Source organism: Ammospiza nelsoni, chromosome 6 (assembly GCF_027579445.1).
Source record: "Ammospiza nelsoni isolate bAmmNel1 chromosome 6, bAmmNel1.pri, whole genome shotgun sequence".
Lineage (NCBI taxonomy): Eukaryota > Metazoa > Chordata > Aves > Passeriformes > Passerellidae > Ammospiza > Ammospiza nelsoni.
The window spans coordinates 21,342,263-21,364,823 of NC_080638.1; the positions used below are offsets into that span (position 1 = coordinate 21,342,263).

The 22,561-nt window shown below is 39.6% G+C and overlaps 1 protein-coding gene across 2 annotated transcripts in view; it reads right to left on the minus strand.

Moving 5' to 3' along the window:
• Positions 1-323: 323 nt before the first annotated feature.
• PAMR1 (peptidase domain containing associated with muscle regeneration 1) overlaps positions 324-22,561 on the minus strand; it is a 55,336-nt gene continuing 33,098 nt past the window's right edge. The window contains exons 7-12 of one of the 2 annotated variants that reach the window (XM_059474306.1): positions 10,749-10,919; positions 7,909-8,121; positions 6,290-6,356; positions 3,975-4,207; positions 2,333-2,628; positions 324-1,372 (exon numbers count right to left, since the gene is read on the minus strand). In XM_059474306.1, coding sequence (XP_059330289.1) covers positions 836-1,372; positions 2,333-2,628; positions 3,975-4,207; positions 6,290-6,356; positions 7,909-8,121; positions 10,749-10,919 — 1,517 coding nt within the window. In that variant the 3' untranslated portion in view covers positions 324-835. The remainder of the gene's footprint in view (positions 1,373-2,332; positions 2,629-3,974; positions 4,208-6,289; positions 6,357-7,908; positions 8,122-10,748; positions 10,920-22,561) is intronic. The other variant, XM_059474307.1, reaches the window with a different exon arrangement.

The window sequence follows — 22,561 nt, forward strand, 5'->3', positions numbered from 1 at the left end:
ATGAAATAATCCACTTGGAAAAAACAAATTTAAAATATGTTTCATGTTTTTATCTGTTTAGAATACAAGGTGAAAGAGAACTTCTCAGTACATTTCATTGCAGTGGTTCATGTACAATAGTAGGAATGGGTGTATTAAGAAAAAAGAATCTTGTTATTTATATTTATAAATAGTCCTTGAATTTTATGCTGATTCTGCCTTTTAGTGTTCCTGAAGAGTCCCAAGTGAGAGTGACATGCAAAGAGACAAGGGCAGTAGAGAGTTCCAAGAGTGTGACACATATAAAGCAAAAATGGATCTAAATAATGTCAGACATGAGTATGTAGGTTAAAAAAACAAACCATGGTTTATTTAAATGTGTAAAGTACTTGGGAGAGAAGAAGATTACATTGTACTATGGCAATACAGACAGCACATACCACAACAAGCTCATCCGTCATAGTGAATTCAGGCTACTCTTTCCAGACTCTTAATCCACTCAGTCACACAGATCTTTGGGAGAAGCTCACCACCAATTTCTCCAGGGAGCTCCACACTACAGATTAATTTCAGACAGAATTTACTGTCCTGTTTCTGTATGTCAGACTCAGGAGCAGAGCATCGTCCTCCCACCAGGGGAGACAGACAAAATATGGCAAAACTTCTCATGCACTAAGACCCTCTGTCATGGGTTAAGTAAAATTAGCCTGATGAAATATCTGATCCTAGGACAAATTACCAGGCTGCCTGCCTTAACCTTATCCCAGATGTGTCTCATCACTAGGATGAGAAGCCTAAAGTAGCAGAGACTGAGAGAGATATTGTGTTATAAAATGCCATTTCCAGACTCAGGTTTTTATTTCATGTTCTTCTCAATCCAGTCCTTGAAGGGAAGAGCTTTAGTGAAGCCACTGTAGAGTTCTAGGCTGCAAGTTTTATCGTAACCCCAGCTCACTAATCCCATCAGGTGCCACCTTAGCTCAGGAGATGCTTTTCCTGGCAAAGTTATGGCAGCAATCCCACCAGTTTCAGCAGGGCAAATATTAGAAAAAGCTGTGTGGTCTTGTTTGGCACAGAACATGCTGTCAGTGATGCTGACTTGTATCCCATTATCCTCATACTGTTGCTCACATAACAGTGAATCCACCATCTGAACAACTCCCATGCGGATTGTGTCATTCTTGTATCCGAGATCTTTAATGTCAGCCAATACCTTCCAGCCAGTAACCATTATCTTTAAATCCTCTGTGGATGAAGTCAAGTCATGAGAAGATGACAAGCAAATGGGTTGAACACGACTGCTGATCCTGGCTTTGTCCAAGAGTTTAATGACAGCTATATCAGAATCAAGTAATATAGGGTCATAATTGGGATGCACTATGATGGCAGAAATCTGGAGAGGAAACACAGTAGGAAGAATTGTTGGGTTAACAGCAATGGCAGGTCAGCAGCACTCTTTCCATACTACCAAAATACATTTTTGTTTATCTTGCATACTTCTCCTTTACCCCCATCTGTGGTGTTCTTCCACTCAAATGAGAAACATGCAATACATTAATAATATTGGGGCCAAACCTTTACTGCTCGTGTCCTTAATGAAATCCTACAAGAACAGATAGGATTCCTATAAGAAAATACTGTAAAAAAAACCCCAATATATTTTCTTACAGGAACAGAATGAAAAAGATGGGATTAGAGAAAGAAACTAAAAAGGGGTCAGGAGGGAAAGCATCAAGTTAATTATGATATTTTGGATAAATTCCATTAATTAACTCAGACACACACCTCAAATTTCCCCCCCAAAAGAGATACACATACCCAAATTTGCTGTATTTCTCATTTTGTTTTCAGCTTTTCTAGTTCTGCTTGAAAAAATCAAATCACTCTGGTGAGCCCAAGCTGCTATTTTTGGAGCTGGAGTCAGACACAAACTTCTTTTCAGTTTAGAGCTCTACGGCCTTGGGGCTGAGAAGTGAAATGTGCTCATGGCATCAAACCAGGATTTAGAGCACAAGTGTTTCCCTCATAAATTATGCTAATCAATTTTGACAGTAGCTGGCATCTCTTCAACTTTTTTACTGGCAATATCACTCAAGACCTTATGGCCCACAGAACCTGAGCTATTTTCTTAATTAGGGGTGAATGTATGAGTTGGACGGTTTCGAGGAATTCAATGAACTACAGCATAGGCCCTCCTTACACCATTCCACTTGAGTCTCTACACATGCATTTCAAAGAACAACATGTAAGAGAGTGCATTGCCCAAAGGGTCAATGTTTTGTCCCTATACAAGACAGATGTGATCAGCATCTACCTGTGCCCATCATTTTTAACTCCTGTCGGGCTTACTCACCCTCAGGTTCTGGATGGTCTTTTCATCCCTGTCATCATCTCTGTAGAATTTGCCCAGAACCACCTTGAGCTCTGCTGTCTTGAGCACGATGGTCTTGCCCAGGTCAGTGACGCAGTGGGCTGCCACCACCACGGTGCGCTCGTTCACCAGGGCCCCGCTGCAGATCAGGATCCAGGCCCCTTTCCGAAGGCTGTTCTCCTTCACCCCGCTGGCTGTGCGATAGATGGCTGCTTGCCATGGCCACCTCATAGGGGTCACTGCCTTCTTAAGGGTGATGTTTTCTGCTTTTCCACAGACTGGGGAAACATGAAGCAAAAAGTAGGTAACACTTTCTCCCCAAAAGAATCCAAGCATTACTCTTAATTCCTTCTTAGAATGTGCCAAAAGAAACTAAACTGCAGTGATGAATATGAAGGACAGTTGTCTAATTATCCTCTGTCTCTAACCTTCATAGGAGTATTTGATATAGCTTTTTTTTAAAAAAACAATATTCAACTTTTCCATTATTATCTGAATTCCTGGGCAAAGTAGGAATGTGGATTTAGCACTTGAGCAGGTGAATTTTCACAACAACCTTATCGACTTGCACTATAATGAGATGACTGCAGAAAGAATAGAAAAGAACACCCTTGATTCTTGTTTATCATAAAATGCCATAAAGCCATCAGTGCACTAAAATTCACCCTAGGCAGTCACAGTGTATTTTTGAGGCCTCTCTTGGCACAACTCTTTGCACAGGTCAATTCATGACGATAAGAACAGACTTGCCTTGCGACAAGAATGTTGAAGCAAATGCATCTAAATCAACAGTCATTCTGGGGAAAAGAAAAAGCTCTGCCTTGTTCTAGGAATACCTTATCCATGCTTGGACCTGGGGTAAAATCCCCTATATCATAAAAGGTTTAATTTCAGTTGAAAGAGTTACATTGCATTGTTGCATTTTTTCTTTGTGATATGTAGTGTGTGCATGTCCATAGTGAATGCGATACTTTTCAAAATACATGATATGATCTCAAAGTAAAACCACAAACAAGAACAATAAAAATTTGTTTGTTGTTAAGATCTACTTTTCACGGTTTGCTTGATGTCAGTAGTGGAGTTTACCAAATCTTGTGATGTTCTTACCCTAACTTACTTTGTGCACTACCTCTAGATTAGATTGTATCTAGATTTACAGTTTGCAATGTGAACTCTTCCTTAGCAGGGTTTATTAAAGGAAGAGCCTCTTTAAAATTGCAGATTCTCCCTTCTATTGCTTAAACTTTGATGGTTTTGTCAGCTGTGTGCCAAAGTATACAAATGAAAGAAAAATCCCATTTGTAGTAAATCATACAGAAAAACATGAAGTAGTAGTAGAAAGCTATTTCAAATCAGGAGAAAGACTCACTATACTTCTTGCTCAATAAAAGAGTAGAGAAATTAATGGCAAATTACAGTGCTGAAAGGCTGATCACTTTATCATCAAGTTCTACTAGTGGATAAAAAGACACATATATCCTTCAAGCTTTATTGCTCCTTTCTCCCAGCTGGAATTATAAGCAGCCTACACTTCTGTGACTCCCTAAATATCTAACATGAATGCACATCCTGTTCCCTCATTCACCCAAGAGATATGCACATTTTTTTTCCCTTGGAGACTCACTTGGAATACACACAGGGGCTCTCCCACTCCATTTTCCTGTCTTGAGGCAAGTCCTCCTGCTGCTGCCCAGGCGGCGGTAGAAGGGAGAAACGCACTCATACTGGAGCTGAGTGTGCAGGTGCTGGTACCCTGGGGGCAGTTCTCCAAATGGCAGTGCTGGCTTCTTGGTTGGATAGATTTGAAGCTTTTGCTTGCTGAATGCAGAAGAGTAAAGTTGATGCAAAGGTGTTTCTCTGTTTCAAGGCACAAAGAACACCATAATTATAATATTATAAAAGCAATCATTACCATAACTTTATCACCAGTTGTGTTAAGTATCATTTAAAATCACATAAAGTTTGCTCATGAGAGAATAAGGAAAAAACATAATTCCAGCATAGTTTAGCAATACTCCCATTTACATCCCACTATTTTATTTACATATATCTGCACATATATATAATTACACATATGTTTATACACATCGTATTTGTGTCTGTTTTTTCCATTTTACAGTTTCCAAATTGAAATCAATTGCCTCTGAATGTGGAAGTTTTTTCCATTCATAAAAGGACTGAGACACCATTTTTTAAATTAAGAAATTATACCTGAATTTGGCATTGTCATTATTAATTCTCAGTAGAGGGGAGATAGACACATCTTTTCTCTAGTGAATATTTTAATAGACAGTATTAGGAATTGATTCAGATTAAATGATGTTGCTAAAGTTGCTTGATTTGGCAATTAACAGAGATAATTGCTTCACCACAGAGATTTCATAATTTCATAATTGCTAAGCTTCCACTTAGAAATTGTACTGATTAGCTGAAACAGGGCACATAATTAAGAAATAAATATGTGCACCAGCATAGATATGGACCATAAGTTTGACTACAGTTATACTTAAATTTTTATCATTTAGAATATGTCCCTTGCTTTAATGCTTAAAAGCTCATGTCTACAAAAAATACCCTTTTTATGCCTGAAAGATTCAGCATGAAATTAGTTTCCCTTGAGATTTCTGGTACTGCCTACATCCAGAAAAGACTTTTTTTTTCTCATGATTACTTCATTTTTTATCACAGAGAGACACAGACACCTCCATCATATCAAATCTGTGAGGCAATACATTACAGGAAAGTAAAGTTACAAAGAACAAGAGCAATTGCAAGTCTCTTGTATTTTGGAAGAAGGATGAGAGCTGCTGTGGTCCTATTTAGTCTGCCAGGGTACCATTCCAAACTCACAGATGACTTGCAATATTGCATAATCTAGACTTTACCTCACTATTGACCTATTAAATGGAGATTCTACTTCAAGGGATTAAAAACAGTCCACAAACATGAGACGCCATCATCTCATGGCATCTTATGGATGGGAGGACATGTATGTTCTCTCAATACAGCTGGTGTTCATATCTGAAACATCAAAGTCCTGTATCCAAAAGTTAACAGAGAAATTTAAGAAAGAAAAATCCCCTAATGGCTACTAAAACCTCATGTCAGCTTCTCAGGGCCATCTCTACAATCATACATCACAGACCTGGAGAATGGCAGAGTGACTGGGAAGTACATGCTTGCCTTGCTCCTCAGATCTTCTCTAGCCGTTCTGGCTGTTGCCAGAGACAGGATAAAGCTTGAGCTGGTCCTTCATTCTGACCTCATATGACTGTTCTTAAGACCAAAGATGAGGACAGTTCTTGCACTGAATTGAAAACTAAATTAGTCATGTACTTCAAAAATAACCCTGAAATGAGAAATTACTACTTGGACGAAAATGAACCTGAACATTGCAACATATCTAATTCTGGTGGGATTTATTTCTAGAAATCATCGGAAGGGTAAGCCCAGGAAGGATCTAATCTTTCATTCCTTCCTCCCCTCCTACTCTACTTCACCCTCTCCCTCAAACCCAGCCTATATAAAATGTGCTGTATTGCTTTGGATGGTGAAACTTACTGGGAGCAGGTTGCATTGCCATACCCTCTTCTCTCCTTGTGCTCTCCCTGTGCCCTAAGATGGCACATGTTCATATTTTTCATCATTAGCCCCAAGGAACTGTTCTTGGACTGTTCTCAAGCTCACAAGCAGAATTCCAGCATCATCCTGTAGTTTGTCTGTCTCTATCTGTGCATTTCTTCCTGGCTGCCTCCAGGTTGCAACTGGCAGCCTGTGCCTAATCAGACCTCCCCTCCCAGCAGCTCTCATTGCTCAGTTATCAGTGGATTTGTAGGAGTCACTGCTCAGGCAGGCTAAACACATGGAGTGAAAAGGAGAGGAGGGGAAAAGCAATCACATTTTTTTCTTTAAACTGTAGTTGACATATTGCATTCTCACCTTGACTGAACCTGCATTGGAAGCACTTTCTGTCTCACCAGGTCAGAGATCTTTGGCTCTCTGCAGGCTAGAAAAGATATAATGTTGCACAGTACTTTTTCACGTTCACAGCTCAAATGCTATGGTTCATACACATTTCCAACCTTTCCTCTCTAACTATAGAGGACTGGATTAAGAAAAGAGGCAGTTAAGTTACGAGCATTAATGATCCTAAAACCTAAAGCCTTGGAAAAATACTTCTTCACAGTTCACAAGATCTATCCCACTTACAACAGTGGAAGCTTCTGAACTAGTCTGCATTGGCACTTTCAGGCATGGAGGAAGTTTTTTCCATCATTCAGTGTGTCTGAATGCCACACTTGCACCACTATGGAGGATGGTTTTGTATCAGAGAAAACTTTTCCAGTAATGGAATTATATATAAAAAAAGCTTCATTTCTATCTGTGTAGCCCCACATAGCTAATTGGCATACAGAGAAAGGCTGCAAGATATTATGCACTTCTAGCAGTCTGTTTGTGCACTTATGGAAGGAATTGGAGGCTCTGATTCAAAGGAACACTTCAGAATTACCTAAATATGTGTAAAATAACAGAAAGGAGATCTAAGTTCTAGTTTGGCATATTCAGTTTACTTACTTTAAGATTAGGATAAAATATTCAAGTTCAATTAACTCTGCCAGGGTCTCCTTCCTGCTGCCCTGAATGGAAGAAAAGGAATCTTGCAGGATGGATTTTATCTGTATGCCTTGTTCTCTGTGTAATTTAACAATATCTAGTTCTTTGTGATTGATATATGTGTTAACCATTACGTCAGTATCACAGTAAGCATCAATAAAGATGCTTTCCACAGATGACTGCATGCTTCAGGGGGAGGTTATTTTCATCTAAAACAACAGAATAAAGCAAATTGCCCAGGAGACAGACATATTTCCTTATATAATCATCATTTCAGTTTTTAAAAAATCCATATGTCAAGAAATTGTGTTTATAAAATGAATTTAGCAGTTCCCCAGCCCAAATTCATTCATTCATTCATTCATTCATTCATTCATTCATTCATTCATTCATTCATTCACTCACTCACTCAGGGTTTCATACACACTTAGTAGAATAGCTCCAGGTGAAGAGCATAGGATTTAAAGGTGTGATGCACTGTTTTGGTGAATACATATAATTTAATCATACTGTACAGTCTCTGCTTTTGCATTTATGACTGGCCCCATTGTTTTAAAAGGATTGCGAAAGGACAGTTATTCCCTGTGACAGCAACTGCTTGTTAACAGTCTCATGAGACAATTATTTCATTCTATTTCAATTCCCTCCTGACCTTCTTTGATCTTGATCTTACGCAGGTTCAGTCCTAGAATGAGGATAATAAGGGTCTTAGAGAACATTCCTTTCCCTGTTTAAAGATGGAATCTTCTGGAATCATTGGCAACTTCTCTGTCTGAGTATAGCAGCCAGCAGAGCTGGCAAACTACAAAACTTGGTATCAGGTATCAGCCAGAGAGCTTACTCTCAGCAAATATGATCATTTGTTCAGTGCAAATGATATAAAACACAATCCAGTAAAACCATAGCAGCCTGTGTGAATTGTGGTAAAAAAGTTTATAAACTACCTTTTATGCAGATTGGTTGCTTCCCTGACCATTCTCCATCCTCTTGGCAGGTCCTTTGTTCATTGCCACTGAGAACATACGAGTTGTTACAAAAGAAAGCAATGACTGTGCCAATTTTTGCATAGCGTCCATTCAAGAGCCCAGTGTCTTCTACTACTCTTCTGTAGCCATTGAGTGGACCACCAGGATCTGAGCAGTTTTTTTCTTCTAGAACTAATGATAGGGAAAAAAGATAGTAACCATTTTATCAGGTTCACTACATTATTTTCACCCATCAAATTGCTTGGCATTTCATTCAGATGTTACTAAACAATCTACACTTTATTAAAGATGCCTTTTCAAGACCCATCTGGGATTGCTGTTTTTGAAAATGTCAAATATTAAAAAAGAAATTATAATATAGGGATGTCTGTTTATAATACACACTTCAGTCTCACTGAAAGCATAAGAGTCTCAAATTGGTAAAAATTCTCAAATTGTTAAAACCTTAAGAAGTAGCTGACAATTCTGAAAAAGAACCTTGACTTTCTATGATGTTAATGTCCCATTAATATTAACAAGGCTTCTTCAACAGCATAAAAGGCTGCACTTAAATTATTTGCAGGAAACAGGCCTTTGGCATTCTTTTCCATTTTCTGTATTTTCAATACTTCACTGCACTTGGATATAAAAATAGACTACTTAATTTTGCTTTTATGTTTGGTTGCATTTTGTTTTCTTAGCACTGAGAGAGATATCTCAATAATCCAGGGAAATACATGAATTGAAAGAGAACATATGTATGTATTTACTGACAATAAAAATTTAATATGAAACGCTTACTCATGCTATATTCTGCCTATAAAATCTCTTTTAGTTCCTCCTTCCCAGTATTTTCCACTTATTTTAAATTTTTTTTGTATTTTTGGTTTTTCTGTTTTTTGCCTCAATAAACTTAGATTTTTGGCCTAAATCTGGAGGAGAGTATTCACTATGTGATGCTAGAAGATGATTTTTCCTTTATTTTTAACTCCTCTGCTCTTTCTATTTAGCAGCTGACAAGGTACATTTTTTTTCCCTTTGGATTTCATCTCAGTTTTCTTGTCAGGACAACACTAACATGCAATCCTATTTAATTTCTCTGCCTGGTGCCTCAGTGCATGATAACCAGTGCACATCTAGTTCAGACAGCTGGTGTTGGTGCTGCTCACAGAGTGCCCAGAGGACTGGGACATATCAATTGACCCAAAATTACCTCTTCATATCAGTGCTTCAGAGTTGGCTGCCTGCTGAGCCTCAGCTCACAAAAGCACCAACATATAACAAAGCACTCAGACATTTATTTAAATTGCTGCGAAATCAGCACAGTTACAGTGCAAAAGTATGGCCCTGTCCTGTCGCAAAGTCATACCTTGTGCCACCAGATAAAGCCCAGCTCAGCAAAGCGTGTGAACACACAGCCAGCCATACAATGCCACTCCAATGAAGAGCATGTGCTTTTAACAGTGAGTATAGCATTCAAGCCAAGTCTATATTTCAGTGTTTTCTTTGCAAGCATAGGATTTTAGTATATGCTGAAGGCTACATATGTATTTAAATACTTTTCCACAAGTTATATTTAGTAAACAAGGATTTCTGAACCTCCTCTCCATCAGGAGAAAGGGAAAAGCAGAGCCCTGTCTCCTTTTTATTTGGCTCCATTTTCCTCCTGTGTACCTCTACAGGCTCTCTCAGTTGCGAACCATAAGTGACTGATAACTTGATAGCAGCTAAAGACTACAGAGAATCCCCCACAGAATAATGCTTTATTTGAAAGTTGCTTTCTGCACTGATGGCTGGCCTGGAGGCATCATCTGATCACCACAGTGCCTGTTTCCAAATGTACCAAAAGCTTGACCATGTAAGTCACTTAAGGCCTTCTCCTATTTCAGTACTTTGACAGTAATTTTCTCCTTCCTTAGGCTCAGGGTTATGACCTTTTTGATTTATTAAAAACAAAGAGAAAATATCTGGGAAGGAGAGACCTAGCAGTTCAGTGACTGCCAAGTCTAGAGACAGCTCTTTCTATAGATCTTTAGCCAGGGCCATCATGCAGCAGGGACTTGGCATGACCTTGACATAACACTTACTGCAATTGGAGACCTCTCTAGATAGAAGAATACCTATTGCTTCCTCTTTCAAATGAACTTATTTGTTTTACAGCACTCCCCCCAAAATGTACATTGTTTGACATAACACACTTAGAAAACACTTTATCAATTGAAACAAATTATTCTGGAATACAAAAATGAAATTATGCAATGCAAATCAACTAAAGGAAATTTAAAGTCTCTTTGGATGTCGAGAAGGAATTTTACAGCTGAACCAATGTGAATGGTAGGCATGCCATCCTGCACAGTCAGAATCAATGGAAGTTTCTTTTACATAAACTTCTATGTAGGATAGGAATTGAAATAAGAGTCTAGTGTTCACACAGTAAGCTCCTATTCACCTGCACAGAGTGCAGGAGCTTCTGCAGAGAAAGTGTCAGACACACAGAGTAATGGAAGTAACTATTCATTGTTGCTCTATGTCCCTCACTTGGCTTTGGTCCTAGACATTTTCTATGTGTAAGAAGACTTTGAGGTTATTAGTTTTCAGTAAAGTGATGTTTCAGTCAGACCTTTATATAAAAAAGTCTTGCAGGCTGGGGTTCCAGCAGAGTAAAATAAGAATTCCTACTGCTTCTTAAAGACAGGAAGACAAAAGGTCATGTTATGTCACAGACCTACCAAATTTCAAGCAAGAAATTGATAGTCTAGTTTCATGGGAATACATTGGCCAAAAGATTTGAAAAGAATTAAAACTTAAAGTGACCTTACCACATTGAGGATGATGTGTTGACCAAATCCCATCAAGCTGACAGTAGGCAACACGGCTGCCTTTTAAGCTGTAACCTGCGTTGCACTTGAAGTAAACCCGGGCCCCGTATTTAAAGTCATCTCCTTCCACAATACCATGAGCAGGAGCACCTGGAGTCCTACACATCACCACTGACAGTTCAGATATTTCAAAAAAATCCACTTTATTACAAAAACAGGACTGTGTTAGGATGATTCTTTACTTAGAACATAGAAAAACCAATTACAATGGACCAATTACAAAAACCAATTACAGGAGTCAAAATTAAAAGACCAGTATATGCTGATCTTTAGAAAGTTGTTTAGACATCAGCTCTATACAAACTTATATCCCACTTTTCAAAACCTGTCTACATCATAAAGTTCAATAGGATTACTCTGAAGTGTCACATGATCATAAATGTGCATAAATGTTTGAATTATTAGGGCTCATTTGCTTGGAATATTAGTACTTGAAATACTTTCCATCTTAACAAGGGTTTTGAATGAGCTACTATTCATGGTCAAGAAAAAAAATCTAGATCCTTAAAAGCCTTATACTGAATTTCTTTCAAATACCTCTTTACATTTTATATAGATTTTCATATAACATTTCAGAAATTATAAAGCATCATTATTTGTGTAAATCAAACATTAACACAATTACATTTAAAAGGAACCTTGATATTTACTAAACTGGGATTTTTACCCTTTCCATAGGATATTGGGAAAATACAGATGATGTTCTATATAATTACTGCAAGTAGTAAATATTAAATTAAGCATCAAAAGCAAGATTTCTCTGACAGCATCAAGCCAACCATGCTAAGGTCCACCCAGCACAAAAACCTGTCCAATTGTGGTAAACAATAGATTTGAAGGAAGGACTATAAAATCAGAACAAGCATCTAGAATATTTTGCTGGCATAATCTGTCAAGCATTCAAAAGTCTGAAGCTCAAGGACTCCCTGAACTACAATGGCATTTTTGGTATAACATACCCTACTGATAATTTTTTAACATTTATTTGTCTTAGTATTTTCTACACTCAACCACATACTTGGTGTCCACAATATCCTGTGGCAATGAGTTCTACAAAGGGCAAAAAGCGCACTGGCTTCTTTAGTTTTGTTTCTAGCCTGCCACCTGATAATTTTATTTGATGCTGTACTTTCTTCCTTATGAGAGGCAGAGAATGTCCATGCCTTATTAACCTTCTCCAAGTCACTTTTTAAGGCCAGTTTCCTGTATGTAGAAATTACAGGTATATTTCTGTAGGTAATGTAGGAAACACATGGTTTATTATCTACACAGTTACCCATCACTTTTGGCTTTGCCTGGGCCATTCATTGTGAAAAACTGCATGGGAGAAGATTCAGTGCAAGACATAGATATGCATATGGATTTTTTACCTACCACCTGTGGTACTCTGCTGACAATAGATAGATCAGTTCTAAAGAGATCATCCTTACTTTATGCTTTTAGAATTTGACTTTTCTGTTTTGCCTCATAGCCAGTTGCTTGCTAACCTGCAGCCAAATTTTTATCCTTAAAACTTTCAGAGGAAAACTTTGAAGTCCTTTGCTCTGTAATCCTTACACAGAGCCCACATAAATGAATCCATGTATATGGACTGTGGACCATCCAATGATTTACATAAAGAAAGCATCAAACAATGAGCTGGAAGAATCATTTATGCACTAGTGATCAAAGATCTTGGCAAGAAAAACTGTCTAACAATTAAGCATTAGAGTGAGGCCTGGACTATTATGCTCCTAATCAAATCATGTCCAGTTAGGGGAGGTCAGCATTTCCTCTTGGCTACAAGTATTCTTCATTAATGTCATCACATAGCAAAAGAATAATGAGAAAAAATTTAAAAATTAATTCCTAATCCTTGATGTTATGTGAAATATAGACACATATATATACATATACATATATATACATATATAGGTGGATATGTGTACACATAAGCATGTAGATAAATGAAACATAAACAATAGGAACATAGAATTTCTAGGTGTTTTAAGTTCTCAGAATACTCATCTTCCCACTCATGATCTCTGTGTTCCCAGTCACTCCCTCCATATCTTTCTCTGAGCAGCCATCCATTTCCCTACATTTACATTTCTTTCTTTCAATGTAAAGTCACATTCAACTTATCAAATGAGAAAACTAGACCAACCATCTGTGCACCTCTCAGACTTCTACTTTTTGTCATAAATACAGGTTTTCTGTTTTGCTTATGGTCCAGTTCAGCTCTGCAGAATAAATATATTGGTGCTTTTGTGTTCTCAGTCCATCCTGGAAAAAATGTCACCAATCTACACTTGCTTTCTAACTACCAGTATCTGTCTTTGTTCATTCCCTAAGTGCTGAAGAGATTTAGTTTCTCATCCTTTTGATTTGTTTGTTGCCAGACTTTCTTTAGATTCTCTGCACTCCTGGGAGCCAGCTGGAACAATTCTGTTTTATTTATGATGTAAATTCAGTATTTCATACACAGATTCATTTAATACTGAACTATGGACTAGAGCAGAGGACATGGAGGCAGAAGGTCATGAGATCTAATCATAGCTAAAGAAATGTGGTCATAGGTAGGTTGCTTCATCTGCTGCATGTGACAAATGAGAGCACCCCTTTCATCACAGGGATGTCACAAGCATTAGCTCATACCCACTTGTGTCACAGAGCCACTGTAAGGTTTCTCTGGTGGCAAACACCTTAGCATTATTAATAGATGTGTCCATTTTGTTACCCATGCCTCTAGTACTGGTTGTCTGTTCTCTTGTTACACAGGGATGAATTTGCCGCTGGAGACAGAGCCGCTCCATCAATTTTTTCCTATGGATCATTTTTAATCTCATTCTTTCTCTCTACAAATTAAATGTGGTTTTGAATCTTGAGATGTTCCCTGCATCTCAGTCCCACAGCTGAGCTCTGTGTTTCCAGTGATATTATCTACTCTGAAAGTCTCATACAGTTACTCTACTCTAGTGCCTGCTTTTACTGCTTTGGTTTGAACTCTATAGGTTTTTTCTTCTTCAGTTTGACTTGCCTTTTATCCCTTTCACCTAATGTGTTTCAGGGAGCTCTTTTCCCTTTACTTGTGAACACTTCAGGCAATGGAGTTTTGTAGAGTTATTATGAAGGGAGTCCTAGCCCCCATGTGTTTCATTCAAGTCTATCTTATTTTTTTGTGGATAGCTTCCCATCAAGAGTGAATTTGACTGGTTCTTACATCTTTCAGAATGGGCAGTGTATTTCATTGAATTTTCAGACAACCTTCTTTGTTTGGGATATTTTATTGAAGTCTTTCTATATTCTCTCCTGGTGTACAACTAAATCCACCTCTCCCACAGACATTTCTCAGAAGTCAAGAAGAAAGTAAAAGAACATTTTGTAAATGTCATTCATACCCAGCTCTGCCCTCTGGATACACATTAGTCATAAAATCCAACCACATGATCTGACCCACTTCTTTTCAGGTTCTAAGCTTTCTAAGGTATTTGATATGATTTTAGATTCCCTTGCTTAGGCAGGATGGACTGAGAATTTTGAATATCACTCCTCCTTCTGTGCATGATCCAGCAGAGAGGGCTGGGTCCCCCTTACAGCTCTCACTCACCTCCAGCCACCCCCATCCCAGCTGTACCTGTGCTGGTCTAGCCTGACTGCTGCAGCACAGACAGGGCTATGAGATGTTTGGACAGCATTTCCTTGGGAATGACATGGTGGGATGGCCAGGAGCACTCCATGAGCTGGAACCATTCCTAGGCCACTAGTTAGACTGCTGTGCTCCACATGAAAAAACCCAAACATTCCTACTGCCCTCTGACTCTGGCTTCCTGCCCTTGGGACAAATTGGACATGTGTCAAGTGTTCAACCTCTGCACCTTCCTCTTGGACCAAACCCACCAGGAACCCAGAAAATGGACTAGATGTCTACAGAATTCTACTAAGAGGTGGTAATGGACAGCCAAATATGAAAGACATTCAAGTTCTGTCAAAAAATATCTGAGCACCCCAGAGACTCCATGAGGGTCAGGCTGATCTCATTCTTCCTGCCAGGATGTCATCAGATCTACAAAGATCCAGGTGAATTTACATCTAGAAAGGTAAAACTAATGTTGGGGAAAAATAATCCTGAAAGTGATTAAGAGCTAAGAATGACCAGCCTGCTCATGCAAAAGTTAAAAACTATCATGATTGAAAATGTAAAAAAGAGAAAGGATACATTAAAATGTTTAAAGGAGGACAAAGAAGTATATTCAAGCAGGATAAAATTAGAAACAGGATAATTTTAACTCCAAAAAAAAAAATTAAAAGTCTCCTTGACAAATGTTGGAAAGGCATAGTAGGATGTAAGTAGAAACTTTATGATTCTTGTCATTTGAAAACAGAAACTCCAGATTAAAAAATGGAACAGAAATGTAAGGAACAGAGCAACACCAGCAAACACATCATGAGCAGAGAGATTTTTGTTTGTTTTAATTTTTTCCTTATTTTGCTACACAGTGTTGTTTCTGGGAAGTTCCACAATTAATCTATACAGCCATGTAGGTAACCTTTGCCACTTTAGGGTTTGAGGTGAATTTTTGGCTTATACCAATCTCTGTACAGTTCATAAGAGAGCAAAGTAGGAAGGTATATGAGAGGGTTGTTACAGGCTCCTCTGGCAGAAATGCTCAGTTGTGACAGAGCAGCTGTTAGATAATAAAAAACAGAGCTTCCTCAAGTGTTTATATCACAAACTCACACATTCCTGATAAAACTTATTATACTTCTTGCCTTTTACTTTTGTCTCTTGGGAAAAAGAAAACAATTTCTGGCCCATATGAAACATTAAAATAGCTTCACATTTCATGGATAGCTTTCCTCAGTCTGAGAAAAACTTGACTAGAGGAACAGTAAGTTCCTGAATTTTTAAGTAAAATATTCTATTATTAATAATAACAGTACAAATTCCTTTCCCTTTTAAGTTATATGTGAGACATTCCTTAGATCAGAATTATCTGCCATTTAGAAATAGTCTTCAGGCTCATTTTATCACCAGTGAGATAAATTATATGATCTCTTGAGCCACACTTTTCTCTCTCCAATATCCTTCAAATGCTGCCTGATGGAATTGTCATTTGCTTTTGTCCCAGTCTCTTCATTAAATGAATACTATTTTTTTCTGCTGCCTTCCTCTCACCCACTTTGTTAAATAATATATATCCCTTCATACATATAATTTATTATCTCTATATTCTGCACAATCTTTCAATAATATATTGCATGCCTGAAATAAATCTCATTTCTCATTGCTGGTACTAATAAAAGGTTTATATTTCCCTTTTTGTCCCTCCCTGAAATTAGGTGCAAGAGCTTGTATGGAATTTTGCTCTTAATTTGCTTACAAAATATTTTAATATTGCTACTTGCATATTCCCAAGTCAGAGTTGGCTTTCAGGCTGAGCTGTGCTAATGTATATAGCACATTTTGCCTATGTAGTATAGCTCTGAACATTTTTTATAAAATTATTGCATGGTTTGGGTTGGAAGTGATCCTAAAGATCATCTAGTTCCAACCTCCCTGCCATGAGCAAGGTACCTGTCATTAAAGCAGATTGCTCAAAGCCCCATCCAGCCTGGCCTTGAGCACTTCCAAGGATGGGCCATCCCCAGCTTCTCTGGCCAACCTGTGCCAGTGCCTCACCACCCTCACAGTGAAGAATTCCTTCTTGATATCTAACCTAAATCTACCTTCCTTCTGCTTAAAGCTATTCTCCCTTGTCCTACCATTATCTGCCCTTGTGGAAAGTTTCTCTCCAGATCTCTTATAGCCCCCTTCAGGTACTGGAAAGCTGCTATAAGATCTTTCCAGAGCCTTCTCTTCTCCAGGCTGAACAACCCCAGCTCTCTCAGCCTGTTCTCATAGGAGAGGTGCTCCAGCCTGATCCTCTTCCTTGCCCTCCTCTGGACTTGTTCTAACATGTCCACATCCTTCTTGTGTTAGGGGCCACAGAGCTCTTCTAGGGGCTTGTAATGTTGCTTTTGCATAAGCTGTGCTGGTGTGCTCAGGAGGCCAAACACTGAAAATGGTCACAGAAACTGCACGTAGTAACCAGCAGGGGAATAAGAGCAGCTTTTGCTGTTAGGAATCCTAGCATCTTTCTGTAGAAAAACAGTTGTGGACTTAGGCTGGAACCCCTGGGGCCACCATGCCACCTAAACCATCCTAATGACTGTCAGAGAAAGCCTGATAGACTGAAACTGAAGAAAGTGAAATAACTATCCTCAAAAAGAGGACATTTTGTCTGGAGGAAGCCTAAATTACATTCTGTTCCCCAGTGAGTGCTGTCATTACCCTGCATGCTGCTAAAAGTCACAGCAGCCCCTGAGCCAGAAAAACGCCTGCACAGGGATCCTGAGCATCAGGATTTGGATCTGAGCTTTGGATTTTTCATGGTTTCACAGCAGTGCCCAACAAGTGCTCTGGAGCTAGAGGACCTAGAAGCCTGAAAAATGTGGCTCCAGGATCCTGTTGCTGGAGGGAGCACAATATGCAGAGGATGTGGAAGTGACATTTTTTTTCCTCTCTGTGATTAAGAAAACAAAACTGAAAGGAAAAATACAACAGATTATACAAATTTCTTTGAAATTTACTGTTATGAAACCATTCTAACAGAAGACTCCCAGCCAGCTCCACCTACATGCACTTCATACAGCTCACTGGTATTTGCAAAGGCTGCCTACAGCCAAGCCTGCTAAAGTCAATAGTGGCAAATCCCATCCTGTTTGCCATTTTGAGTGTAAGTCTGATTTGATCAAATTCTTTTCCTTGGTTTAAGTTTTGTTTAGAGGGCAAGTCTGATTACCTGAGTATCATTACCTGAGTATCATTGTTTTTCCAAAAATTTTATAACATTAGCATATTGGAATTTTACTATTGTAATTTTACTCCAGCATGGAGTTATCAAGTGATTAGCCTGAAGGCAAGCAGAGAGTGACTGACAGAGCTAGGAACAGTTCTGTTATCTCCTGACATTCTTACTACATTTACACTTAAACTGACCTGACTTTGTGCAGAAGTCAGCAGTAATTATTATACCATTTATTAATCAACAAGCTGTTATCAGCAGCAGGGTTTTGTCCAAAGGAGGTGGAGCCATATGGGAGCAGATAGTCCAGAGTGTCTGAACACAAAGCATGTGAGTTAAGGAGGGACTCAGCCATGAGCAGCTCAGCAGCTAGAGCTGGGTATTGTGAATCCCTTTGCAAAGCCCCATGTGCAAAGAGCTCTTCTGAATTTAGACAACATCTGTAGTCTTCACTCGAAACAGAGCTTATTTCCTAATGTTGGCCCACGAGCTCTGTAGGGTCCATGTCTCTGATGTCAGTCCAAATCTCCGATACTATTTTTTCCTGTGCTTGTCCCTTCTCTCCCCAGCATGCATCCACAAGGTGAGGACACCTCAGGTTCTCACAAGGTTTGCCAGCAGAGAAGAACTGCCATGGGGGAGGACTCAGATGGTTCTCCAGAGACATCCTCCTTTGGCAGCTTGGCATAGCAGCCAGAGATGGTTAATGCCTAACACAGAAGCCCACAGAGACTAACTTTAGCCAAAAGCATAAGGATATTGGCTGTCAAAATATTTTTAGAATGGCTGTATCCTCCAAGAGGGAATGAGGCGAGGGATTCCTGGAGGCCATGTCTCAGAGTGCTCAGACCTGCTTTTCTACTGCTTCTCTTAAGTAGTGCACAGGGCTTTCAAACCAGCATATGAGTTTGGCAGTGGATTTGATACAATAATCTGCATTGGGAGATGTCAGGGTATCCTGCCATCCTGAGGCAGTGTGGCTGTGCATTCCTCTCTGCTCATTAGAGACCTTCTTGTATTAGGTCATACACAGTATGAGGCAGGAACCCTGCCTCCAGACTGATTCTTTAGGAGTCCCAGTGCTCTTGTCTGGCTCCTGTCTGCCTTCAAGGTTCTCTGCATGCTGGGATCATGGGCATATATCATAAATCTGCTCGTAGCATCATAGGGTTTGTGAGATCCTGTAGTGCCTCATAGAGCAAAATGTGTAAACTGTGGTGGGAATGTCCTGTGACACTGCTGACACTCTCTCTGAGCCTACAATTGTTTCAGCACAGGCTTTGTTTCTACAAGGAGCTCAACTCAAAGTGATGGTACTTATACTCAGGAAAGAGCCTGGCATCTTCTGATGCTGTTCTCAAGACCAACTCTCAGCTCAACATCTCCTGAATAAATGGAGCAAACACTGCAGGATCCAGCATAAAGAAGCTAACATTCTTTTACCACCTCCCTGAACATCCCACCTCTCCTGCACTGGAGAGCACTGATGACTAAGAATCCACATGAAGGAGCCCAGCTGTTCTGCTCCAGATTCTGGCAAGAGCTGGATGTGAATGGGATCCAGAGAGGTTTGATGGCATTAACTTTGCAACGTGATCTTCATTCTTCCCCACAGCAGGAACAGACTGCTGGGAGCTGAACAGCTTCGGAGGACAGGTGGTCTTGGTCAGGACTCTGAAGAAAATGCTTTCTGGGGGTGGTGTGTGTTTACACGGGCTGTGTCTGAGGGGGCTGGTGATGACTAGAATGCTCGCTTGTCTTCTCTGACTCCACTCAAAACTTTTACTTTTTGGAGCTGACAGGCTCTGCACTTCAGATGAAAAAAGAATGTGGCTGCAACTTTTAGAACCAGAAATTAGATGGGGGTGAACAAGGAAAGCCAAGAGTGCTAAGGTTTGGATTGAAAACTAATTTTTTTTAAGCAAGACTCTCATAGCAGAGAGCAAATGATTGGAAACACCACAGTAGATCCTTTACAGGAAAGGGCATGGAAACTAATGTGATCAAAAAGTGTTCACAGGGATGGCAGTGTTTTCTGAACAGCTACAGCCACATATCAGAGGAGCTCTGCTCTACTTGGTCATGCCTGTCACCACAGACTCAGCAAGGAGTGGATGAGGCTCTAGGCAGGGGCCTCAGAGGTACCTCAAGCCTCTGTGTTACCACAAGCACTTATTCAAGTCTAGGCTCCACAGAAGTGCTCATGTCATGGTGATTTTAGCAATAGCTAAAAAAGCCAGTTTCCCTCAGGAACTTGGCCTTTAGTATCAAATACAAGTCCTGAAGGAGTAACAATCATTCCCCAAAAGTGTGAGCGTGCATTACAGTAGCCTCCATTTAGGCTTTTGGCAAGGGATGATTTTTGATAAACTGTCTCTGCCCTCAGTCACTTGTGTTTCAAAAGAGAGGAAACACTCTAACCTTCTTCATGCCTCCTGTGATGTCCCAGGACACATCCTCCCAGTTCTGTGCCCAGCTTCTGCCACAGCTCATGCAGAAGTGCTGGGAGAAGCTATTCATTACAAAGGTCTTTGGCCTTCATTTATTCCCCATGAAAGAGTCCTGGAAGTTCAAATCACCTCTCATTGTTGCATTTTGTCAGTCCCCACATTAATCTTGGAAATGTCAAAGGAAATCATAAAAAGAGTGGCTGATCAACCAGCTCCAAGAACCAGAGAGTAGGTTTCCAGTCCTGCTCTCTGGGCCTCTTTGCTTTTGCAGTAGTTCCACCAGCTAGGAATAATTACACAAAATTATGACGTAATCCCTACTGAAAACCAAATCTTTTCATTCCCTTCCAGCCAATTGGAAGTTGCCCCTGATGTTTTCTAACTCCCTGCCTCTGTGAATGAGACCGTATCCATGAGAAAATATGCTTGGATCACTCACTGTGATTTATTCATCCGGAGGCAATTTGGAGGCTGTTGCTTACAATTAGCCACTTGATCTTTATCAGCATTGTTCTTAGCCCTCAGAAGGCTGTGTCTCTGGATACAACCTTTCCGGTACTTGGATGGCCTATTTAATTACACAACTGGACCTGTTTGTGCATGGGATACTGGAGTGAATGAAATCCTAACAATCCTCAACATTCATTTTCTCTATCAGTAGCAAGAACTAATATTTACCATAAGTTCTCTAATGTGTCCCTTGGAAAAAATCACAATATCATCCTGCAGGGGAGAGCACTGTCTGCTCAGGGGGAAGATTATAGGGCAAGAAGCAGGTGTGCTTATTATTACATCAAATTACAAATGAGAGAGTAAATAATCCTGAGGTGTTTCATTGTGGAAATGTCATCTTTCCAAATAAACAGGGACAAGCCCAAGCAATACTGGATGGAAAAGGCACTCTAAACAAATGCATATTGCTATGAAAAAATGTTTCTGAAGGTGCATTAACTGAAACAAGAGAACAATATATAATGATATAGATTCACCTTGGCATAGCTGACAAAATATTTTATTCAGCCTTTTGCAGAGATCTGAGCTGAATTTCATACAGGAAGTAAGATCTGGCATTGCCCATTTTAGAAAAAGAGATGGCAATTACCAAGCACTGAGATGAGAGTATAGGGAAAGGAAGTGAAGGGAACTGAAAAGCAGAAGAGTACTAAGGAAGTAGCAAGACAATTTGATTGGCTGTGAAATGCACTTTCTGAGCTCATGAAAGAGCCCAAGTGGAAAGTGGGAGTCATAAGAAAGCACAAGTGGGACTCTGCCTGGTCAATTTTGTCATCATTCCTGCCTCCTGGGGCCATTCTGCCTTGGCAGTGTTTTTGCATCACCAGCAAACAGCATGGAAGACCATGCAATGATTCCCATGAAGGGAAGTGTGTAAGGCAGTTGCCTCAGAGGTGTTTGAGTGTATAATCCTCAAGGAAGAACAAAGCCTCTTAATGAATTTGGAGGGAGGGGGAAGGGAAAGAACAAAACTGTAAGCATTGAAGAATGCTGATTATTTCAGCAAACTTTCACCATAGTTTTAAGGTTACCCCAAAGCACTGCAAGAGCTGCAGTCTGTATGCTTGCACCCCAGAAGTACAAACACTGTATCAGCAGTCTTCAGAGACAACTGAACAGAAGGGCAGGAGAGGGAAGAAAGAAAAAGCAAAGTTGTATTTTGGGAGGGTTCCTGCAAATGAAGCTTACGACGACGTGTTTTCAGGCAATAGACACTAGACAGAGGCCAAGCAGGAACAATTAGGACATATTTTGTACTTTTCTTAGGGCTGTGCTTTGTTTTGGGAGGGTTAGCAGTTGCATACAACCCATCACTGTATTCTGGAGAGGTAGGTTTGGTGTTGGCATCTGTTGTAGGGAGTGGGTGGTTGTTGAGTTTGGGGATCTCCTTTATGTCTTTGGTGTTGTTTATGGTTTATTTGGGTGGAATGTCAGTGGATTATGTTTATTCTTTTTCTTTAGTGGCAGATCCTTTTCAGAGACTTGGGGGGATTGGTTGTGATGGTGTGGGAATAGTTTTAGTTCTTGGAAGTAGTTTTTGGGGGAGTTTACTGAATGCTGATAGTTCGGGGTGCCTGCTGTTGATAGTGGGATATGTTTTCTGTTCAATCAGATTTTAGTGGCGTAGCTATGTTTTATTCTTGCAGGGTGAGGATAGCTTTGGTGGGGCTGTTACTAACTTTATTTGTTGTTTTGGAACTTGTGTGAGGGTTATCTGACAGGGTCATTCAAGCAGTTTAAAGGTAGAAATCAGAGAATAGTTTAATGTAAAATACCAGCTTGGGGAGCTGGAGATAAAGGTTTAAGTCCTTTTTTTCTGAGGTGATTTGTGGAATTCTAAGAAGAGGAATAGTCTTCACTCATTGGTTCAGAAGACCAATGCTTTTTCTAAACTATTAGAGTATTTTTAGAAGTTGAGTATTTTGTTTTTCTAGGGCTCCAGTAATAGGGAAGAGGATTAGGA